General features: G+C 44.3%; 1 protein-coding gene across 1 annotated transcript; it reads right to left on the reverse strand.

Annotated features, from left to right (window-relative positions):
- On the reverse strand, positions 814 to 22,138 carry CCDC174 (coiled-coil domain containing 174). The gene is made up of 11 exons (XM_018038357.1): positions 22,009 to 22,138; positions 19,099 to 19,203; positions 18,445 to 18,545; positions 13,359 to 13,417; positions 11,026 to 11,203; positions 6,708 to 6,803; positions 5,444 to 5,586; positions 4,867 to 4,961; positions 4,187 to 4,319; positions 2,472 to 2,624; positions 814 to 1,487 (listed from the first exon to the last, which is right to left on the reverse strand). The coding sequence occupies exons 1-11, from the start codon at positions 22,048 to 22,050 to the stop codon at positions 1,189 to 1,191; spliced, it is 1,404 nt and encodes a 467-aa protein (XP_017893846.1). The 5' UTR covers positions 22,051 to 22,138; the 3' UTR covers positions 814 to 1,188.

Consider the following 25,026-nt stretch of genomic DNA (forward strand, 5'->3'; position numbering starts at 1 on the left):
TGAGTCCGGAACACGCACCTAAACCATCTGCCACTTGGATACCACATGACGAGTCACTGACCCTGTGCTCCAGCTTGCAATCTGTAATGAGAATGGGGCCCTCGCATCAATACTGCCGTGCTGTGGAGCGGAGACCACGGGCTCCTGCGGGCCCTTGGAAGATCTGCTCCAGTGCCTTCTTACAGGACTCACTGGCGAGGGAGGAAGCTCTAACAGCCCGGTGGGCCTGGTGGCCAACTTCTACTGCTTGTCTGCAGCTGTGACGAGGACATTGGGAGAGGACACAGATGGTACCCAGGCACAGGAGGTCCTTCTGGAGCACTGGTAACCCACCTGTTGTTAGCAAAGACAAAGGGATCTAGCAGCCCCTCACTCCAGCCCAAGTCCATCCCACTCAGGCTGGGATGAGTCGGCTCCCAAGTGAGATGAGGGCCTAGATCTGCAGCACCGGAAGAGCGGGAGGAGCTGAAAAACTGACTGATGGCTAAGAAGCATACCGCTTGCTGACGAGGCCCAGCAGCCTCCACATGTGCCTGTCATTCAATAAACGCTTACTGAATTCCTACTCTGCAAGTGACATCAACATCTTCTTTTCTGGACTACAAAGTCCTCCCTGGTCTTCCTGATCATTTCAAATGATACCCTAAATTCTCCACTAGTGTCAGGGTCCTCCTGGAGACCAGATCATTTCGTACCCCAATGTCCCCTTCTGTGCTACCGTTTGAAAGGCTGAAATTCTTCCTAACAGATGCTCCATCAACTGACTTGGAAGCTGAATGCTTGGAACAAAGACATCTGCCAGCCAGCACTGGCAAAAGGAGAGAAATGGAGCCTTTAATCGGAGTAAGTCATCGGAGTGGGCATGAGAGACAGGATTACAGATTCCTTAGGATCACAGATTCCTTAGTACCAAATATTACAGAATATGTCTACTCTACCTCAGCTCACGTATAAATCCAGATGAACCGGTGTCTCCATACCGATCAGAATGAAATGAACAGCTAAGTGGCCAGAGTTCCCACAGTACCATTCACTTTCTTCCCTGCTGACAAATCCAGCCTGAAGTCTGGGTCTTCAGGGAAAGGACAGGAAGAGAAAGCTACAATTCAGTCCCTAAAGTTATTTTCTCCACTGTGGGAGAGGAAGGCACCATTAACAGTACAGACCCAAGTTACAGTGTTTTTAACTTCATGTTACTTGTTTATAATATGATATCATATCATCCAGAGTTTCAAAAGTGACCGTCGGGGCTTGTGGTGGGCTGCTGGGGGCAGGAGCGGATGACGTCTGTGATGCGCAGGGGTCATGGCTCTGGCCAGAGTGCTGCCCCGGGTCCCTCTGTGCAGGGGCAGGTCGGCTCCACACCTGGCTGCTCAGAGACTCAGTTCTCTTTTGGTCCACAAAGTAATACGATGGTGGCGCAAACTCAGGGTCTCTCTCAGCCCGGAGATCTGACTGTCTCTTCGACCAGTATCCAAAGGAAAAGTCTAGTAAAAAATAAAGTGTTCTTAGAACTGATTATTGAATCATTTGAATGTTTTCAGTTTTTAATCGTCATCTGTCTTTCTTAAAAGCCACCTTACATTCTCCGGAGAACTAAACTACAAGGCGCATGCAATACCTACAGAAGCACATGGAAGGAACCGGGCTGAGAAAAAGGAGTGAAAAGCCCCACAGAGAAAAGCTCAGGGAAGGTTCTGTGGAGAAGGAAGGCTGGCGGGTTCTGGGGACAATGCCAAAAAAGCACGAAAACAGAAATAACGAAGTGTTTAAATCATTTGCTTGACATGTTATAGGTACTTCATAGCAAAACACAAGTTTTATCCTCTACTGAGTCTTAGAAGATACAAAGGGCACTGTCCAGAGCTATCTGTCTCTAACAGCGGCACAGACCCAAGCCACGCGCCATCCGCGTCTTTCACTTGAGTCGTGATCTCACAGGCTTCAACGGTTTAAGCGAATGTACCACTGAAATGACTGTTTTCAAAATGGCAGAAAACAGAGTCTTTTCCCAAAGAGAGGTCACTGCGGGTACCACGGTGTCTTTACAGGAAAAAACTTAAAGAAAAATTTGCATAACCTAGTGGAACCATATGTGAATTCAAGTTAATAAACTTGGATGCAGATTGTTTTCAAGAGAGCATAACAGAGACTGTTAAAAACACAGACTACATTAAAGTACCAAACTTTCCTAAGACTTTAAAAAAGCAGTTCTGGACAAACAGTATCCCGGAGGTGTGAAACCACAAGAGGGCAGCAGGAATTTCCAAAATCTGCCCTTAAGTGCGTCTTTAAAATACCTCATCCTTTAGGTATGATGCCTTGCAGACCCTAGTCTTTTATATCACACTTTCTAGTGCTTCTGGTTATTGAGAAGAAACAAGCTCAGGGACCTAGAGAATCCTTTAAGCTTCCCAGGACCACTAAGACTCACCAGAATCACAGTCTGCTCAGGAGAACTGACCCCTCACCTTTTCCTCTGTCCCACTCGCGGACGTGTGGCACCCCGGGTCTGGTATCTTTCCTCTCCTGAACGATGACTTCTACTTTGCTACTCTGGGCAGCTGTACGAGGAGCTGGCGTGACCTCTGGTTCTGGGGGCAAAGGCCCAATAACATCTCCATCTATTTTTGTAAAGGAAATAAGACTTCATTACAATAAAGCTTACGACTACTTTAAAAAGTTAAATAGAACATACTTATCCTGAGAGTACAAGCAATACCTGGTATTCACTGAGCACCTATTATATGCCAGGTTGTGGGCTAAGTACTTGGTACACAGTAGTTCACTTAGCTCTTTAACAACCCAAACTCAGGATTGGTACTCCATTTTATCCCCATTTTACAGATAAGGAAAATTACCATCAGAAATGCTACAGAGGTAAATAGTGAAGAGCCAGGATTCAAACCCATATTGGATGGATTTCAAAGTCTCTGTTTGACACTATGCCACCCCACCTCCCCTGATCAACAATCGAAGGACCAGAAACCCTTCAATTACTCAAAGAAACAGTCTCAGGCAAAGCAAGGGTGACGAGAGGTGGAGCCTGGTGACAGTCTGTAGGCTATTCAATTCTGGCCATAGTTTAAAAGAAAACGGTGTTTTAAAAAAACACTGGTGGCACTTCACGTCTTGCGGAAATGACATGTTCAGGAGTAGAGCAGAAACAGAGAAGCAATACACAGAGTTTAACATGTCACAGGAAGACAGCGTTTATACAAAACTAAATGGACCATCTTCCAATTTTTAAGTGTCTCGATCTCCTCTCAAAGCTAAACTGAAGTGAGTTCAGAATTTTAAAATGGCATGGGCTTATGTTAGAGCTAGAGAAGCTTCCATCCGCCCCATTGGGATGCAAGTGAGAAGGCTGTGTGTGAATCCCAACGCACAATCCTAGAAAGGTAGCTGGTTGCGGCCCCTTCTTCCCCCGGGCTGAATCATGAACAGGTCCCGGGGAGCTAGTGGCCACACAGATGTCAGCAACCCTCTAGGGAACGGGAAGCAGTAAGACTGGAGGAAGCAGGAGAGCAGGTGACCGCCTGGGGCAGAGCTACCCCCTGCCCTGGACACCCCCAGCGCTACAATGTTAAACTCGAGAAGCAGGCATCCACCTGGTTTGAGCCAGTCTATGCAGTCTGTTGGGCAGTTCAGCCCAGACGGGCGTTAACTCACACAGTGAGCGTGTCTGACCACAGTACTGAAGTGTTTCCAAGCATGTTGACAGACAGATGTGGTAAGCTGTGTCTACCCACATCTCTACCTTGGCACGCTGTCTCTACCCACATCTGTAAATTATTTACTACCTTTCTGTACGCATGTCTTCTTCAAAACACACTTGTAATAACCAATAAAAACTGCCACCACAGCCAAAGAAAACAGGCCTAAAATATGTACATGCACAACTACATTTTATCCTAAAATACCTTTTAAGCATTTTACCTCCAAGCCTCACTTACTAAACAGGGCTACTGTATGGAGCAACAAAACGTACTGCTAACATCCTTGTCTATAACTGGTATTTTCCTGCGAGGAAAAACTGTGCCTGTTCCTGGATGTACCTCTGAGGTGCACTTCTTGCTCAGAAAATAAAACTAGATGGTTGATTTCTACACTGCCATTCCTACTACTGAGTTGTCAACGGAACTAAAATATTTCCTTTTGAGATTCAGACACAGCCATGATGTACCTCTGTCCTCTCCCTCTGCTCCACCTTCTTTTGACCCTTTCATCTTCTTCTGTCGGAGCTTGGCAAGTCTTGCTTCTAATATGGCTTTTCTCTTTTCCCTTATATTTTCTCGTTTTGTTCTCTGATCTGTTGTCTGAACAAGGCAGAAAATTAGAAAATGATTAGCCCCATTCACCGTATTTCTGTTGAAAGGATGAAATAATTTTATTCTAAAAATAAACTGACTTTTCTGCCACCTCTTAGAAGCCATCCGTTGAAATGTTCAAAGTGAATATCCTTATATAAGTCCTCTGATACAAGCCCTTTGATATTTTCTGAAGTTCATTTCACAGAGCATCCCGGAAGAGTTAACATTTTAGGAAACCAACCAATTCTGCCAATTCCTTAATCCCCCTCTAATAACTTTCCATTTTCTTACCCAGGCCACTTCAAAAGTACCATATTGGAAACTAAATTTAAAAAATCAAAGTCACACAGATTACTTTTGAACAACTATAATCTTAAAAGTCTGAAACACCAAAATAATACGGCAATTATCTTTATGAAACCTGTAACTGAATTCTGAATAGCTATGTACATTTCTAATTAATTTTACGAGATTTTTTTTTTTTTTTTACAGTATGATTCAATGAGAAACCCAACTGTTCAAATCCTTCAAGTCAACTGAGTTTGATCTGTACCTGTTCACGCAGCATTTCTAAGGTTTTCATCTGCTTGTTTCTCAACTCTTTATCTCGGGCAAAAGCAAAGTATCCAACACCGAGCTGCCGGGCCTCTGAAACAGGCAGAAGTTACCCCAAAGATTAGATTTCCCTTCTCAGCGAATTAGATTTATGCTAAATTTCTAGCTGGGCCTCTGAAATAAGTAAAAATTACCCCGAAAATTAGATTTCCCTGCTCAGTGAATTAGATTCAGGACAAATTTCTACCAAAGCAGAAAGGAACACAGGGATGTCTTCCGCACTTTTTAAGAAGCAGGTAAAAAACGTTAGAAGTTTCTTTCACTCTGTTTGCCAAGTGATAAATGCAACAAGTATTCATTAATTTTTTAGTCACAGGTTGTCTCCACTATTCTTGGGGCACACACTTGGATTAACAGACCCTTTGTTAGGCTAAAAAGTGAACAGTTATTTTCAACTCCAAAAGTAGAATTATTTATTTATACAGAAGAGCTGCTTCTTTGTGAATACTTCCTTTCCCACCTGCCATTTAAATGTTCAAGATAAAAAAATGACTTAATCTGCCAGATGACTGTACCATTTTCACGGATGTCTTCATAATGTACGGGCCCCATTGGCCTTCTCAGGGCCTCCCTCTCTTCTTCCTCCCATTGCTGGCGCTGGAGTTCTTTTCTCATATCTTCAGACAATAAGGTTTTCTCATTTGCAGGACTAACGAAACTAGGAGAATAGAGCAAAAATCGTCTTAGGTAACAGCTGTAGCGTAGCAATGCTTCAGTTCAGGCATTTGGGGTCATGGATGAGTAACTCTAGTTGTGAAAAGGACAGTTCCTTACGGAGGTTTCTGACTCATAATACCATTGGGAAACTGCAAAAAAACTATTTCCTCCTTTCTTTAATCCAAGCAGGCAGCTCGTTATATTAGCATAATAAAAATCTTGTTTCAGCACTCACATCACTTTCTTTTTTTTTACAGTATGATTCAATGAGAAACCCAACTGTTCAAATCCTTCAAGTCAACTGAGTTTGATCTGTACCTGTTCACGCAGCATTTCTAAGGTTTTCATCTGCTTGTTTCTCAACTCTTTATCTCGGGCAAAAGCAAAGTATCCAACACCGAGCTGCCGGGCTGAATGGAAGGGGCATGCCAGGCAGGGAGAGGAACTATGGGCCTTCAGTGGGGGCTTCCCGTGTAGGGCCTGGTGTCCCAGGCGGTGGCTCAGGGCTTCCCCACTTCGTTCCCTGTGCCAAGCCCAGGCCTACCTGGACATGGACAAAGTGGAGCTTCTCCCAACACTTTTCACCCAATAGCTGCCCTTGGTAAGAAGAATTTTATTCTCTGTGATGTTTTAGCAAATTACCTCTTTAGATACCACAGAAAAAAATCTACCCATAAGTTCTTACTTCAAAATGCAAAAAGGTATAAAGAAAGAGTTAAGCTGCTTCCCTCCCTGCCCCCACCTTGTCTGGGTCCATGACTCTACCTGCTGTGGGATAACCAAATCTATATTCTTAAACGCACTCTCTATGCAGTGGTTTGTTCATCTACTCTGGGCTCACTCTCCATTACTCTGTAGACAGACATCCTCCCAAGTAAACAGGCTCTGACTCACTCCTGTTGGTGTGGATGATCAACCATTCAGGTTGTTCTCTGAATGTGGACTGTGTGTGTATATGCACGCTAACCACAAAGAAGTGCTTCTGCAAACATTCCTACACATTAAAGAAATATTCTTACAACAGAGCCCAGAAGAAAACTAACTAAAAACAGCCTCGCTCACAAAACAATCCCTGTGTCTGCATGTCAGACCTGGGCAAAGCACTGTGTGTCACACACTTACAGCCTCCCCTGAAGATTTTTATCCATTTCCAGCAGATCTGGCAAATCCTTTCTCAGGCAGCGCCGGGATCGCCCTAAAGAATCCACGTAATCCACCCTGAAATAAAAGTGGAAACATGTGAAAAGCTGCACATCACATACGGTCCCCTCAGCTAAGGAGCTGGTGCACAATGGAAAGTTAATATCGGCTCCATCACAAACCCATCACCAAGGGCCTCCTGGGCAACTCAAACTGTAAACAATCGCCTGCAGTGCGGGAGACCCACGTTCAATCCATGGGTCGGGAAGAACCCCTGGAGAAGGGCATGGCAACCCACTCCAGTATTCTCGCCTGGAGAATCCCATGGACAGAGGAGCCTGGCGGCTACAGTCCACGGGATCACAGAGTCGGAGCAACTGACGCACATCACCAAGAAATACCCTCAACCTGAGAGGCCACCACCATTGGTGCAAACACGCTCTTCACACACAGAAGCTGACACACAATAGGTTCAATGCACCCCTGATTAAATCTTAGTTTTAGAAACTGTAGAAAATGATTGATCGTGTGTATCTTCGATCTCAAAGATAAAACTCCACACAGACCCCTGCTGCACTATTTCAGAAATTACTTTAACCTGGTTTACACATTTGCAAGGAGATCCAACCAGTCCATCCTAAAAGAGATCAGTCCTGGGTTCACTGGAAGGACTGATGTTGAAGCTGAAACTCCCAATCCTTTGGTTACCTGATGCGAAAAGCTGACTCACTGGAAAAGACCCTGATGCTGGGAAAGATTGAAGGCGGGGGGAGAAGGGGACGACAGAGGATGAGATGGTTGGATGGCATCATCAACTCAATGGACATGAGTCCAAACTCCGGGAGTTTACCCAAACTCATGTAATGGACAGGGAGGCCTGAAGTGCTGCAGTTTGTGGGGTCGCAGAGTCGGACACGACTGAGCGACTGAACTGAATACATTTTCAAATATTCTCTCAGCATCCTAATAACTATGCTCTGTACCAGACTTTATTTGTTCACCTGCTCTCAGTCTTCCCAAATTTGATGCTTTTTGTTTCCTTTGTTTCTTCTAATTGATACAATTCTTCCCAGTGGATTAAAAATTTCTTAATAGAAACACAGAAGAAGGCGAAGAAGAACTAAAGAGCCTCTTGATGAAAGTGAAAGAGGAGAGTGAAAAAGTTGGCTTAAAACTCAACATTCAGAAAACTAAGTTCATGGCACCCGGTCCCATCACTTCATGGGAAATAGATGGGGTAGCAATAGATGGGGAAACAGTGACAGACTTTATTTTCTTGGGCTCCAAAATGACTGCAAATGGTGACTGCAGCCATGAAATTAAAAGAAACTTGCTCCTTGGAAGAAAAGCTACAACCAGCCTAGACAGCATATTAAAAAGCAGAGACATTACTTTGCCGACAAAGGTCCGTCTAGTCAAGGATATGGTTTTCCCAGTAGTCATGAAGGGATGTGAGAGTTGGACTATTAAGAAAGCTGGGCACTGAAGAATTGATGCTTTTGAATTATGGTGTTGGAGAAGACTCTTTGAGAGTCTCTTAGACTGCAAGGAGATCCAACCAGTCCATTCTAAAGATCAGTCCTGGATATCCACTGGAAGGACTGATGCTGAAGCTGAAACTCCAGTACTTTGCCACCTGATGCGAAGAACTGACTCACTGGAAAAGCCCCTGATGCTGGCCAAGATTGAGGGCAGGAGGAGGAGACAACAGAGGATGAGATGGTTGTATGGTATCAATGACCCAATGGACATGAGTTTGAGTGAACTCCGGGAGTTGGTGATGGACAGGGAGGCCTGAATAGAAGTATTCTGAAAGTCTTTTTAACTAGGAGGAAACCAAGGCAACACACAGTTTGTATTGCAAAAGTGCCTCAACAGTGGGCCAGTCTGTTATCTTTTACCCTTGTTCTTCTTTCCTCATCTTGGCCCAAAGTAAGTACCTTATTTTGTGTACCAGGCAGGGAAACCAGGCAGCCAGCAAGGCCAGTGAAGTACTCTGATGCCCACACAGGAAATAAGGGCAGGTTTTCATGGATAATATTTTGTTTGTATTATGATGCAAAAGATTTTTAATGTTTTTAAATTACAGGCAGGGACTCCCCCAGATCCTTTGTCAGGAGGCTGAAAGCAGAGAAGGGCCAGCACTGCTGCTGAACCAACCCAAGGTCAGATTCCCACGCATGTGGCTTGTGGTTTTGTGAGTCTTTTCTTTCCAGTTGGACATGCCAAATCCAACTGTCAGCCTGTGATTTAAAAGGTGAGCATGGGAATCCACAACTACAGTCCTAAAGCTGATGACCACAGAAATAAAACCTCCAACAGCAAAAAGCAGTTTCTCCCTTTTCTTCTTTTCCTTCAAAGAATGGAGAACCAAAACCACCTAACCAGATGGTCTGAGTAATTATTTACAGTGTTTTTGTGGAAAGATTTTCCACCACCTGGAACTTAACTGCAAAAAGATTTTACAAGCAGTTACAATTCTGGAACCTAATTTAGAAACAAAAAAAAAGTGTCAGAACTGCTTGCAGTGCGTCTTCCTTCACCCTATGGGGCACGTGACACCTCAGTTGCCCTTCAAGGTCTTCCAAATTGGTTGTAATCATACAGGCATTCATAAGGTGGGGGGGGGGGGGACATTAAACCTTTCAAAGGAGACGAGATTTCTGCTATGAAAAGCAATCAAAGCTATTCTGTCTCTGGAGAAGGCCTCCAAAACATACAGATCTCGTTGAAACAGAAGTGGCAGGACAGCAGCCAGCAACAAAAATCAACGCGCGAGCTCTCAAGGGAACAATCACCTGAGGCCGGAGGGGAGCACAGGAGGGCTCAGTCATGCCCGCTTCACAGGACGCTGGGGGAAGTTAGGGCACAGGCCCTTGAAACGCTCCTAACAAGAGCAGGCAGGATCTAGAAAGTACCAAGAGTTTGCCTCAACCCTTTTCTGGTAACGAGGCCAGCTACGTGTCAATATGGGCTTCTCAGGTCACTCAGCGGTAAGGAATCCAGCTGCCAGTGCAGGAGAGGCAGGAGAAGCGGGTTCAAGTTTTGGGTTGGGAAGATCCCTGGAGGAGAAAATGACAACCCACTCCAGTATTCTCGCCTGGAAAATTCCATGGATAGAGAAGTCTGGCGGGCTACAGTTCATGGGGTTGCAAAGAGTCAGACACAACTTACCGACTAAACAACAAGACCCAAAGAAGCAAGTATGTTTAAGTGCTATCAGAGTCCAGACGAGGGAGAGACCATTTAGACTAGAAATGCTCAAGAAACGTATGACGAAAGAGATGGCATCATACCCGCTCCTCTGTGCCTGCTATAGCAAGCACACGGCCACTAAGCCCACCTCAGATGTAAATGTTTCAGAAGGTTGGTAAGAGCACCCTTCTGCAGCATGAAGATGCAAGTTCCCTGCGTTCCCGAGCAGTGGGGACCGCTCTTTCCACTCATAAAAGACTCCTTCCCGAGGGGGAATGGCTGACAAAAGATCAACAGGTCCTGCTGACAGCCCTAAGCAGTTTCTAACAAACACGGCCATGATGTGGACATCTGAGCCTTCGGCGGGGAGCGGTGGGCTCCACAGCGGCAGGAAGGGTCAGGCAGGGCTGCTGCTAGAAACACAGCGTCAGTGCGCCTGCATGCAATCACAGCCCTTCTGAACAAGGGCTCAGGTCTTAGGTACAGAAAAATCACCATGGCATTTCCGCTGCAGTTTCTTTGTAAAGAAAAGACTAGCTTGGTTTCTCCATCATTCACCTACTAGGTATCACCATCCCTGTTCTGCAGATGAGGAAACTGAAGCCAAGAGAGGGTAGGAACCTGTCACAACCATACCACCAGTCAAAGGCAGAGCCCGTGCTGTCCAGACACAGGTCCGTGATACCCTAAACCATACTGGCAGAAAATGCCACAGCCGGGGTAAGGCTCACCGGATCAGTTCTGCCAGCCCGTTTTCACTGGAAACAGAGCTCATGCTATCTACATGATGATGCCTGAATAAGGACCTGGGTAAGGCGGCAGGGTGGGTAGAGAGGAACATTCTCTGCCTACACAACTCTCTCACATCAATGAAACAGGGGAAACAATGCCTCCCCGCCTGGCACATGGCAGGAACACAGTCTATTTGTAATTATTTCAAGTAGCAGCCACTACGTCTACATCTACAAACGCAACCCTACTCAGAGGGGAGTCTCTAAGAAAGACTAGAGAGAAATGCCTTGGTAACAGCGAAATAACATGGCTCTCAAAAAGGAAACCCAAGTCTGACAACATTAACATAACCAAATGGCATAATATCACCAACCATTCTTCACTGGGATCCTGGGGCGGAGGAATATCTTTTTCAGAAAGAGCTTCCTCATCATCGTCTCTTTCTTCGGTCTTTCTGTAATCTCTATTGGCACCAATTGCTTCCATTTCTTTGTGTTTGTCTATCATCTTCTGTGTGAAATCCACAAGGTACATATCCTCCACTTCTTCATCTAGGACACAAAAATCAATTTTCAGGTGCATGGAACTGACATGAAGCAGTCACAGTCACCCCTGGGAGGCTATACCCCCTGACAGTTCACCAGTTGAGGTCTCCACCTGCCCCCTAAAAGCTCAAAAGGCACAGAGCCTCCTGGGGGCCTGACAGAGAAGCTGCAGACAGGCCACTGGACACACATACCACATACAAAACATCTTTAAAAGCGTGCAGTTTTCTGCTGCCTCATCAATAACAAGACTAGAAGATAAAAGTGTCTGACTTCAAGAGACTCATCTAGCCAATCAGATAACACAGAGGCAGAACAGCATTGCTCAGTAAGCCTTTGTGACTCAGTGATTCCCCGTCTCTAACCACGTGGGTCGTATCCCATAACCCTGGGTATTCTGCTGCAGGATGTCAAGTGTTCAAAGGGTCCTAACACAGGTGAAAGAAGTCATCTGAATTCTTTTCAATCCATGAACACCACCTTTGGGTGAGGCATGGGGCCAGGATCTGCAGGGCACAGAGAAATGTCTAACATGCCATCTATCTGCAGGCCTTACCTACTTGAGCTGAAATCTACACTGAAAGTTAAATAGTAACCCATGATTCTAATTTAACACAGGATAGCGGATGCATTCATGAACCATGTATGCATCAAGTTTCACTCTGCTGGATTTAACCTCTAAGGAACAGATGGTAGGTTCCCTACTACCAGGGGTTGATGTTACCCTCAATGTACAGTGGGAAATAACTGAGGCTCCAAAACTTGCCCAAACGTGCTGGTCCAATAAGCCCATCAGGAGGTGGGCCTGCCGGTATGGACAGAACCAAATCTCCATGCCCACACACTCCTTTGTCTTGATTCTATATTAACAATATAAGTTAGGTTTGAATCAAATGAAAAAAGACTATATTTTTAGCCACAAGAACATGTAATTCAACTGGGAAAGAAATACATTTTCCCAGAGCTGAGTTAAAATAAAACCACAGAACAGTGAGGCCTCCTGGCTGGCTGACACCTGCTGCTGCTTCAGTGGGAAGGCAGGGCCTCCCCCAGGGCCCTCGGCTTTGTGAGCACCCAGCCTGGCCCTGCTGGGCTCCCAACGCACAGGAACGTGGCTCTGGCGTCTGGGCAGCCGTGGTCAGGGTCCAGCCCCTCCTCTCCTGCTGTGCCCCCCACCTGGCCCTCAGCCCTAGCCCCACAAATCAGCCCAGCCAGCTATGGCCCTCTCCTCCCTCTGCTTTCCCCATTCCTCCCTGCAGAAGCCCTTCTCCAGTTCTCCAAAACCTTTAAGATCCCCATCAGAGCCACATTCTCCCTAAAGACTTCCACATATGCCTTTTGAAGGCAGTAAGAGACACTGCCTTGTAAAATCTCTTTCATTGCTGTTGAACTTTAGGCTGGGTTTCCTTTTTGTGGGGCAGGTATGAGGAGTGAGAATCATTTAATTACTACCTTAGAAGCAACTATACCCGGCTTCCCAGGCAGCAGAGTGGTTAAGATTCTGAGCTTCCACTGCAGAGGGTACAGGTTCGATCCCTGGTCGGGGAACTAACATCTTGCACGTTGTGCAGTGCAGTAAAAAATGTTTTACTTTTTAAAAAATAAATTACAAAAGCAACTATAAGCACTTCAAAGAATAAAATTAAACACAGAGGAAAAAAAACAGGGGAAAAGGAATAACTCCAGTACTCTGATATAACCATAATTCCCCTCAGGCTGTTTTTTCTTAAATACAGCCATAACTGTTTGCAATTATGGCCTATTTAGACCTTTTTCCCTAAACTTCTCTTCTTCTGTGCCATTTTCCTCCCCTGACGATGCCTCCGTTGAGGAGAGAGGCAGAGAGTCTGGCTAATACTGTACTGACTGTCCCTCTATTGTGCCTAACAGGCCCAGCACCCACGGGGCAAATTAAAAACTACTGCTGATTTTCTTATCTCTGTGCTGACACTCAGGCCTTCCCCAGGAGCTCAGCTGGTGAAGAATCCACCGGCAATGCAGAAGACCCCAGTTTGACTCCTGGGTTAGGAAGATGCTGACACAGAAAGTCAAATCTATTTAAGTTTCTCCCTATTCTCATAATTATTTTAACAAATATAAGAAAATATCACAGAGTTGTATGAATTACACATAATAAAGATGCATAAATAATTATATTTACCGATAAAGTCTCCTTTGGTCATTTTTTCATATAATTTGGCTTTTTCTTCCAATTTCTCCCTAGGAGAAAAAAAAAAGACAAGTATAAAAATGGTCTTATCACTGCCACTCCTGGTAAAACTGCTCTCCCCAGCCTTACTGCTGCAACCTAGCCTGATGACTAGAGCTGAGTCCCCACCCTGAGGGGACTCTCAGACCCAGCCAGGTCTGCTCTGCCAACTACACATAAAGCCTGACCCATGTTTCTTTCATTCACGACTGTACCAAAGGACCAAAAACAATGCCTGGTGCATAGCAGATGTTCAGTCAGTATTTGAAGAATGAATACATGAATGAATGAAGATTCCAATTTAATTTAAATGCCAAATACAACAAATTAAATACCAAAAAAGGAGAGGTATCTAAACAAAAACATTTTCTGTTACGGATCACCAAATTTCACAGTAACTCTCTATCACTGGTTTTATACAAGGGTCCCTGGTCTTCCCTTGGCTAATTAGGTCTCTCTAAGGGAGGTAGAGACCACCCTCTTAGAAGTCTGTTAGAAATACGATAATGCCTATTTTATACAGAACATAGATAAATTATTCATGACAGAGAGCTAATAAAAAACAAACATCAACCCTGGCATTTCAATTCAGCAGCCTCTCTGCTCATGTTAATTCTAGTGACATTTATTCTTTAGTGGCTAAGAACTGACAATTCTTTTATTCTAGAACTACTTATGATGATAAAGAGCACCAAAGAAGTCACCTGAGCATTTGCTTGTAAAGGATTGTACTTTATCATAGCAGAAAATTTCATTTCTAATGGTGAGTATGATGTTAGCTAATAGAGCATAAGATGTTATGAAGAAACTCAAATGAACATTTTGGTCAATCCAATACAAAGCCATAGTAATCAAAATAGTATGGGATTGGCATAAAAACAGACACACAGATCAACGGAACGGAAACAGAGCCCCGAGATAAACCCACACACATATGGTCAATTAATTTACAACAGAAGAGTCAAGAATATGCAATGGGGAAAGAGCTGTCTTGTGAATAAATGGTGTTGGGAAAACTAGACAGCCACATGCAAAACGATGAACCTAAAAAACAGTATTACACATCTGAATCAAAAATTCACAATGGGACCATAAAACTCCTAGAAGAAAACACAGGCAACACATTCCTGCCATCAGTGTGGCAATGAAGTTTCCAGATCTGACAACAAAAGGAAAGGCCACAAAAGCAAAAATAAACAAAAGGGACTATATCAAACTAAAAAGCTTCTGCAGAGCAAAGGAAACCATCACCAAAACGAAAGGCAACCTGTTACTGAATGGGAGAAAATATTTGCAAATCTTATGTCTGCCATAGGCTTAACATCCAAAATAAAGAACTTACAACTCAACATCAAGAAAACCAAACAGTGCAACTTTAAAAAAGGACCTGAATAAACATCTTGTCGGAGACATACAGATGGGCAACAGGTACATGAAAAGGTGCTCAGCATGAGGGGAACAGAGACCGAAACCACAGTGAGATGTCATCTCACACCTAACAGGACAGCTGCTACAAAAAGATAAGAAATAACAAGGGTCGGCTGGTGAGGACGTGGAGAAAAGGAAATCTTCATGCAGTGTAAGGGGGAATGTAAACTGGGGCAGCCACTAAGGAAAAAGAGCATGAGATTCCTCACAAAATAAACAGAACTACCATATGGGAGCTTCCCTGGCAACGCAGTGGTCAGGACTCTGAGTATCCACTGCAGGGGCATGAGCTCACTCTTGTATAAGGGGCTGTCCAGAGAACTTAAGATCCTGCATGCCACACAGTATGGCCAAAAAAAGTAACTAAGTTCGTGAGCAGCTGCCGGAGGCAGCAGGAGGATGGGAAGGAAACGGACGAACTGGGTGAAAATGCACAGACTTCCAGTCATAGAGTGTGCCAGCAACGAGGGTGCAATGTCAGCACACGAGCACAGCTAGTGCTATACTGCACACCGGAAGTCTCTTAAAAGAGTAGATCTCAAAGGTTCCTAGTTAAGTGTTAGTTATTCAGTCGTGTCCGACTCGTTGCGATCCCGTGGGCTGGAGCCTGCCAGGCTCCTCGGTTTGCGGGATTCTCCAGGCAAGAATACTGGAGTGGGTTGCCATTCCCTTCTCCAGGGGATCTTCCTGACACAGGGATCAAACTGTGTGGTGATAGATGTTAGTTAATTATTAGATCTATACATCATGAAAAACGCTGGGCTGGAAGAAGCACAAGCTGGAATCAAGATTGCCAGGAGAAATATCAATAACCTCAGATATGCAGATGACACCACCCTTGTGGCAGAAAGTGAAGAGGAACTAAAAAGCTTCTTGATGAAAGCGAAAGAGGAGAGTGAAAAAGTTGGCTTAAAGCTCAACATTCAGAAAACGAAGATCATGGCATCTGGTCCCATCACTTCATGGGAAATAGATGGGGAAACAGTGGAAACAGTGTCAGACTTTATTTTTGGGGGCTCCAAAATCACTGCAGATGGTGATTGCAGCCATAAAATTAAAAGACGCTTACTCCTTGGAAGGAAAGTTATGACCAACCTAAACAGCATATTAAAAAGCAAAGACATTACTTTGCCAACAAAGGCCTGTCTAGTCAAGGCTATGGTTTTTCCTGTGGTCATGTATGGATGTGAGAGTTGGACTATAAAGAAAGCTGAGCGCAAAAGAATTGATGCTTTTGAACTGTGGTGTTGGAGAAGACTCTTGAGAGTCCCTTAGACTGCAAGGAGATCCAACCAGTCCATCCTAAAGGAGATCGGTCCTGGGTGTTCACTGGAAGGACTGATGCTGAAGCTGAAACTCCAGTACTCTGGCCACCTCATGAGAAGAGTTGACTCACTGGAAAAGACACTGATGCCGGGAGGGATTGGGGACAGGAGGAGAAGGGGATGACAGAGGATGAGATGGCTGGACGGCATCAGCGACTTGACGGACATGAGCTTGGGTAAACTCCAGGAGTTGGTGATGCACAGGGAGGCCTGGCGTACTGTGATTCATGGGGTCACAAAGAGTCAGACACGACTGAGCAACTGAGCGACTGGACTGAACTGACTTGTGGTGAGCACTTCACAACAGATACTCTGAGTTACTCTGTTATACATCTGAAACTAATACAATGTTATGTTTCAATTACACCTTAATAAAATACACATACAAAGCATAAAAAAGTTACAGCATCTTTCAACAAAATTAAAATTCTAAGCATAATGTACAATAGTGAGAAAAATGTCTCAACAGTGAACATGTCTTTAAGTAAAGTCTCCAGCCTGTTGGGGATAGGTCAAACGCTAAGAAAATTATCCCCAAATGGCTAATATTCTGCCCTTTATTCTTAGACCCAGAAAAGCCAAGCAGTCTGAGCAACCATTATTTTCAACTACCAACTTTTTATTATGCAATGGATCTAAACACACAGATGGCAGTCATGCCAGAGGTTGAAACTTGGGATTCTGAATCCAGGGTGCTAGTGCAAACAGGGGAAGAGCTCTTCTTTACAGAAGAATGCCAGCTAGTAAACAGAATGAAAAAATAATACACATGGAATAACAGATGTAGAAAAATTCTGATTTTGGAACCATCAGTGTAATAACTGACTCAGTGATGACATAATCATCGCATGAAAACACACTGGTAGAATATTCACACAGCCTGTTTCCCTCCTTAGATTATTATTAATTTCAAATGAGGAAGAGCATCTTATCGGTGGAAAACTACAACAGATCTACCTTAACTGAGTGATCAAACTTATCATCACCAATAATGACTTAAGCTGACATCATGAACCTCCTGATGGGACTCAACAGGACATATCATCACCTAGCTAGTGTAAGAACCGTTGGTGATTAGTCTGACTCTAATCAGATGGTGGGACACCGCAGACACAACTGGCATGGACTTTTCAAATGATGTCAATGGTGTAACAGACAACAAAAAGGCAAGGGAGGGACTTCCCCGGTGGCCCAGTGGTTGAGAATCCGCCTGCCAATGTAGGGAGCACAGGTTCTGTCCCTGACCTGTGAACTAGGATCCCACGAGCCACAGGGCAATCAAGCCCGTGGGCCACGATTACTGAGCCCATGTGTAACTGCTGAAGCTTCCTGTGCCCTACAACAAGAGAAGTCACCACAGTGAGAATCCCTCACACTACAACTAGAGAGTAGCCCCTTACTCACCGAAACTCAGGGCAGCCATAATTCAATAAAATGTAAACATTTTTTAAAACAGGCAAAGGAACTGTTTTCTATTAAAAGAGACTAAAGAGATATGACAACTACATGCAATGCATACTCTTTAATCAAACATTTTAAAAACAATAAAGGACATATCTGTACTAGGATAACTGGCGAATATGAAACATGGACCATATGATACTACTTTACCAGTGGCAAACTTCCGGGATATGATAGCAATATTGTGGTTACGCGGGAAAATGTCCTTATTCCTGCATAACCACAGTACTGCTGCCATATCCCAGAAACATGCCACTGATAAAATAGTATCATATAGAAGATATACGCTGAAATATTTAGAGGTAAAGTACAGCGATGTTCAACAAAGTTTCTCTACACACACGAGAGAGGGAGGGGAAGAAAGAAAGCAAATTTTAAAAGACGTTAAGTGGTGAATTTAGGTGAAAAGCATTAGAACGTTGTCTTGTTTCAAATATTCTGCTGGTTTGAAGCTTTTCATATTAAAAAGTTGGGAGGAAAATTCAATTTCTAATTACCGATAACATAGCACCTAGTAGCCATGAACACTTCTTAAAACACTTGGACACTTCTTAAAACACATGGACACTTCTTAAAACACTTGTGGATAATCTCAGTGCCTAACAGGGGCACACAGGGGAACTGTTTCATCTTTTAAACTGAGGCTATGTCTTATCTTCTTATAAGATTATAAATATGTCTGCAAATTATATTATTTTCAGGTAATAGAGTATCTGATTAGGAGGATGATAAAAATTAAAACTATAAATCAATTAAGGGTGAACTTTCACCTCTTTGCTCAGGGAGCCACAAAGGTAGCTCCATTTATTAGAGAGCAGTTTTACCTCGCTTTGTCCAAAGTCTTCTGTTCTTCAATCTTCTGTTCAGCATCCTTTTCAGCTCGATTAGAAACTCCTGCATTCTGTTTGCTCCAGATACTTGATTTCTGGAGAAGAATTTAAAAAACATAGAATCACCAACTGACTACAAAAAATCTCTACTTGTACATCAGAAAGGGGAAAAAAAGATAATTAGATCTTGTGAATCAATGGAAATAACTGGACCTCTGACAGCCAACTTACGTCCTGCAAATAAACTATATGTAGCAAAGCTGGAGCTGGGAAAAAAAAAAAAAAGACCCTAAATTACATTAAAAAATGTCTTTATACAATTGCAGTTACTTTTTTAAATCTCCTGAATGATTACAACCTAATTCAAGACTTTAATGAAAAATACGTAACAGATTTAGTAATACAAATAATAGATACCATTACTTATAAAATTGGAAAAACACTCACATATTGAAGAATTAGAGCATTATAATGTGCTTTTGAATCTTACTAATTTCTATTTCAATATTTGAAATATTTTATGCAGATGTTCAAATACAAGACAAGGATTTATAGGTAGCAGATACCCTGGACACTTTCAAAAAACCTAATTATGGTTTAATTCCCCTATGTTTGGGGTCAATGGAGATAATTAGATTTTATGTTTACCTTGTTGGTTGGTTTTGGTTTTCCCAAAACTCCAGCATCTTTTAGAAGTTTTTCTTGTTTGAATTCTTCTTGTTTTCGGAAGAGTTCAGCCTTAAGGTCTACCAACTAGAATAAAGCCAATAAGCAAAAAAACAAAAAAACAATTAACTCTAATGAGTGATTGGATTGCTAAGTTTTTACAATTCTGAAAACAAGATCACAAGCTCTTATAAATGGACAAAAGTGGATACAAAATTAAACGTTTAAATGCAGAGTCTAGTACAAAATAAATCCAAGTCATATTTCATTCCAGCTCTGTGGAAAACATATTTAATTTTCAACACTTCAAGGCTTTCCTCTGGGCAAAGAGAGGATGATAAGAAAGCAAATGGGATCTGCATCTTCTAGACTCAGATCCAGCTAACATCATTAACCACTGTCTCTCTGACTGCCATTGTACTCAGCTTTTTCATGTAGTAAACGGAAAAACAAAATTTTTTTAATTTCACTTAAACATCACAACCATTTGTTATTTTTACAGGAAAACGTCTTTGATCGGCAACAATCTGAGCCCTAGTATGTGCCTAGCACTTAACAATGAAGAGCAGAATACAAATGTGAATTAGACATACTCCTGCCTCAAAGAACCTACAATCTAGTAAGAACTGTAACTTACAACACCAGTCAGATGTAATATGTGACTTTAAGAGTGAAATTAAGTGGCATAAAAATTCAGATAAAGGAGTATTTCCTTTTGTCCAGAGTAATCAGAGATGGCTTTGAAATGAGCCTTAAAGGACAGGCAAGATTTCAACAGCTAGAAATAAAACAGACTGAGTGAATTTTGTTTCTCTATGTTTTAGAAACCGCAAGTTCAGCTTGTGGTTAAGAACAAGAAAAGCCAGGGCAAAAGGAACAGGGGACTTGGATCTATCATCACTATCTACCCTGCACAAAAGGGTATAATGGCAGTTTCCTTTTTAAGGATGGAAGTACAGCTGCTTGTATACGCGGGCATTTGTAAACTGAATACTTAAAAAGCCCTGCATTACAGACTTTTAAGGGAAATCAAAATGACTGCATTCAGTGATTTCTATTTTGGAAGTATTTAAAAATAGGTTTGGCACAGATTTTAATAACGTCAAGAGCTGGTTTATCCCAGAACCTAATATTCTAAATTTTAAAAAACAAATTTAAAACTTAAGCTTTTTCTTCTAAGCCTTCTTAACCACATCAAAGTCGCACATTTTCCTACTATACTTTTGAATTTTAAAAGGAAGATGCTCAGAGAAGTGTCAGCTCTCAGATGGCATTCACGTTATTATTACTAATTTTAACCCATCAGGAAAGAATAACGGATTTTATAGCTTTTTGGTTCCTAATCCTATAACATTATGTGCGTGTGCTAAGTCACTTCAGTCACGTGAAACTCTTTGCAACCCCATGGACTGTAGCTCTCCAGGCTCCTCTGTCCATGGGATTCTCTAGCCAAGAGTACTGGAGTGGGTTCCCATGCCCTCCTCCAGGGGATCTTCCCGATCCAGGGGCCGAACACCCCATCTCTTCTGTCTCCTGCATTGGCAAGCAAGTTCCTTACCACTTAGCGCCACCCGGGAAGCCCTCAAACATTATTAACTAGTACCGATTTTCAGTATGAGATGGCGGCAAGGGGCTCAAATATTGGGATATTTCCTTCATATCCCTTGCACCTCAACATTCTGCAGTAAATCCAAGATTAAGCCAAAGGTTAGGCAATTCACTGTGATATACTGGAAAAGACAACTGCCGTGGAGTTAACCAGACTGAGTGGGCCCAGTTCTATCACTAAGAACTCTGTATGTGAGCTGAAGAAAGACACTTCATTTTCTGAGCCTCAGTGGCCTTATCTCTAAAGTGGGGATATGACTAGCACCTGCCTCCTAATGCAGTTAGTAGAGCGCAGCGAGACTGCATATAAAGTGCTGGCACAAACAAGCACTGAGAACTGGTTTTCTTCCTCAGTCCAGCTCAGTTGCTCAGTGGCGTCCCATTCTTTGCCACCCCGTGGACTGCAGCACACCAGGCCTCCCTGTCCATCACCAACTCCCCGAGCTTGCTCAAACTCATGTCCATTGAGCGGGTGATGCCATCCAACCATCTCATCCTCTGTCGCCCCCTTTCCCTCCTGCCCTCAATCTTTCCCAGCATCAGGGTCTTTTCCAATGAGTCGGTTCTTTGCATCAGGTGGCCAAAGGATTGGAGTTTCAGCTTCAGCATCAGTCCTTCCAATTAATATTCAGGACTGATTTCCTTTAGGATGGACTGGTTGAATCTCCTTGCAGTCCAAGGGACTCAAGAAGTAACTAAACTAACAAAAGTGCTTACATCCTATTAGACCTTACAGCTCCCGGGCAGCGCATCCTACGGGTGTATTAACAACTGCTTAGCCGTCCTCCTGCTGCGGGACGCTGGGCCTCTCGGACCCCGGGGAAGAAGTCACACTAATGTTCTTGGGGGGTGGGGGGCACCGTGCTGGTCCCTGAGCTCAAGGGGAACGTGTCTGCACAGCTCGCAGAGGCCGGGGTCCCCCTCTGACAGTCACGGAGACGAGGCTGCCAAGAAGGCCTGGCCTGTCGTCGCGGAGGGGAGGCGGGGACAGTCCTAACCCGGAAAAGACACCAGGCTCAGGACGGCGTCTGAGGGGAGAGCCCGGGCCCGGCGCCCCGGCAGAGGGGAGGCTAAACTCAGCGTTCAACTAGTGAGAAAGTGGGCCCGCTCCCCGTAAGGAAGGAAGCGCGCTCCTCTTTTTCCAGAGAAAAGCCAGGTCCGGGGTCCTCTCTGAGGAGAGATCAAGTCGGGGCCCCCGAGTGAAGAAACAAGCTAGGTCGAGATTCTTATCCTGCGGAGGCGAGGAGACGCGGAGCCCGTAGCATCATCTATCCCCGTACTCACCGAGGACGCCGTGACTTCCAAAGGCTTCTTTCTCCTGTCCATATTCGCCCCGGAGTGGCCTGAGGTGTACGCCTCAAGGTGCCAGGCCGGCCTCTTATACCGCCTTCCGCTGGAACCGGAAGTCGACGCCGCAGAGCGTCGCTATTTATGGCTCAGGCGCCATCTTGAGAAGGTCAGAGTGTCTCGAGTAATGTGTCCTTCACCATTTTGAGACGGTCAGAGGGTTCCCAGAAGTGAAGCTAATTGCTAAGGCCATCTTGAAAAAGGCAGAAGGTAATAGGGCTAGTGTTTGGTGCCATCTTGAGGCGGTCTACATAAGCCCTGCAGGGCAATGCACGCCATCTTGAGTGGGGCGGATTGGGTGTGGCGAAGGCGCCATCTTGGGAAGGGCGGAGTGAACTGACATGATTATCTTCCTAGTGAAAAGAAAGAAACTTTAGTAGGCCTGAAAAGATCTAAACACCGTTTGAAGACCTGCCTGCCGTTCGCCAGGCACTGCTTGGTGCAAATCACAGGTTAATTTATTTAAAATCTTACAAGAGTCATATGAGCTAAAGATTAGCGTATTAATTCTAGTAGAAATAAGAACAATCATAATAGCTAATGTTGATACACTGCTTACTTTGTGTCACTTTACATATTTCAGCTGGAGAAGGAAATGACAACCCACTCCAATATTCTTGTCTGGAGAATCCCAGGAACAGAGGAAGTTGACAAGCTGCAGTCCATGGGTCACAGAGTTAGACACTGCTGAGTGGCTAACACACGCACGTATTTCAGCTGGTAAGAACAGGAACCCCAGATACCAACTTCCTCAGTTGGTACCACTCCTTTACCACTTATCAGTTGTGTGACCTTAAGAAAGTTACTTACTTTCTCTGTGCTTCGGTTTCCAAATGGGAATAAAATAGTACTTACTACATGGGGCTCAGTGAAAATTAGATGAAGTAAATGAGCTAGTCGATAAAAATATTAATGACTGTGCTGTTCAGACTAATGACAGCCCCCAGATGCCCATCTTCTAATCCCCATAACCTGTCATTATGTTACCTTACGTGGCAAAAGGGAATTTGCACATGTGATTAAATTAAAGATTTTGAGATGAGGTTATCTAAGTAAGTTCAATGGAATGCAGGAGATCAAATCAGTTAATCCTAAAGGAAATCAACCCTGAATATTCATTGGAAGGACTGATGCTGAGGTTGAAGCTCCAGTACTTTGGCCACCTGATGCGGAGAGCTGATTTATGAAGACCCTGATGCTGGACAAGATTGAGGGCAGGAGGAGAAGGGGCGACAGAGGACGAGATGGTTGGATGGCATCACTGACTCAGTGGACATGAGTTTGAGCAAACTCTGGGAGATGGTGAAGGACGGGGCAGCCTGGCGTGCTGCAGTCCATGGGGTCACAAAGAGCTGGACATGACTGAATGAACAACTGCAACAATCACAAGCGTGTTTTATGTAAGAGGGAGGCAGAAAGGTCAGAATCAGTGAGAGAGATCTGAAGTCACTACACTATGGGCTTTGAAGAGGGAGCATCAGACTCATGCCGAGGAATGCAGGCAGCCTCTAGAAGCTCTAAGAGACAAGGAACTGAGTCCTCCTCTAGAGCCTGCAAGGCAGCGCTGCTGACGCCTAGATTTCAGCCGTGTAACGTTCATTTCAGACTCCTCACCTCCAGAGCTTTAAGAGAATTGAATTTGTGTGGTTTTAAACCACTGTGGTGATGTGTTACAGCAGCAGTAAGAAACTGATACGAATGATAACGACTGCAGCAATAGCACCCGTGCACCTCTTTTCATGGATTAGCTCATTTAGTCCTTGCAAGGATCCCAGAGGTGGGAGCTGTTTATCCCATGTCACTGAGGAGAAAAAGGAGGCCCAAGAGGTTAAATGACATGCCAAAGGGCGTTTGCCACCTAGTAAGTAATGGACCAGTGTTCTTCCCTGGAGACTCTGAAGGACAGAGGAGCCTGGGGGGCCACAGTCCGTGGGCTCACAAAGAATCAGATGCAACTGAGCGAATAAGCATGTATGCATACATAAGCGATGGATCCCAGTGTCAAAAAATAACGCAAAGACAGAGAGTTATTTACTTACTTGCTATTTACCTGTAAAGAGAAGAAGAATCTTTAGTTTCTTTGCCAGCCGGCCACTGGTAGTGAGGCTGGTCAGCGTTCTGATCTTCTGCTGATAGAAGGACAGAACATTTAGTTGTTTATGGGTGCCCCCAGAAGACCTGGAGAGTTTAGCTTTCTCTGTGCGAGGCCTGTCAGCATCCTTGCCACCATCTCCATGTTCATTGTTGCTGTTGTTCAGTCCATAAGCTGTGTCCAACTCTTTCTGACCCCAGGGACTGCAGCACGCCAGACTTCCCTGTCCTTCACCATCTCCCGGAGCTTGCTCAAACTCATGCCCATTGAGTCGGTGAAGCCATCCAATCATCTCATCCTCTGTCACTCCCTTCTCCTGCCTTCAATCTTTCCAAGCATCAGGGTCTTTTCTAACGAGTCGGCTCCTCGCTTGTTCATTAGACAGGTTTGTACTATCACCCTTATCTGAAGTCCTCTCTACTGTGGCATCCAGCCTGATTTCAGTTGCCTTCCAAGCCATTTCAGTCACCAGGAGCAAACCAATGAGTCTCCCTGATCCCCCCAGCCCCTGCACACATCCACGTCTGGAGAAGCACAGAAACCTTAATCTGGATTGACCAGAATACCCTCCTGGCACTCCAACCATTTTTAACATACTCCGTTCCTCAAATTCTCCTCTTCCTTTTATGCTTTCCAAATGTCTGGGTCTGTCTAGAATTGCCTTCCTCTAAGGGGCTTCCCTGGTGGCTCAGAAGGTAAAGAATTGGCCTGCAGTGCAGGAGACCCGGCTTTATCCCTAGAGTGGGAAGATCCCCTGGAGAAGGGCATGGCAACCCACTCCAGTATTCTTGCCTGGAGAATTCCCATGGACAGAGGAGCCTGGCGGGCGACAGTCCGTGGGATCTGAACGGGTAACACTTCCA

The sequence above is a fragment of the Capra hircus genome, chromosome 22, assembly GCF_001704415.2.
Source record: "Capra hircus breed San Clemente chromosome 22, ASM170441v1, whole genome shotgun sequence".
Taxonomy (NCBI): domain Eukaryota; kingdom Metazoa; phylum Chordata; class Mammalia; order Artiodactyla; family Bovidae; genus Capra; species Capra hircus.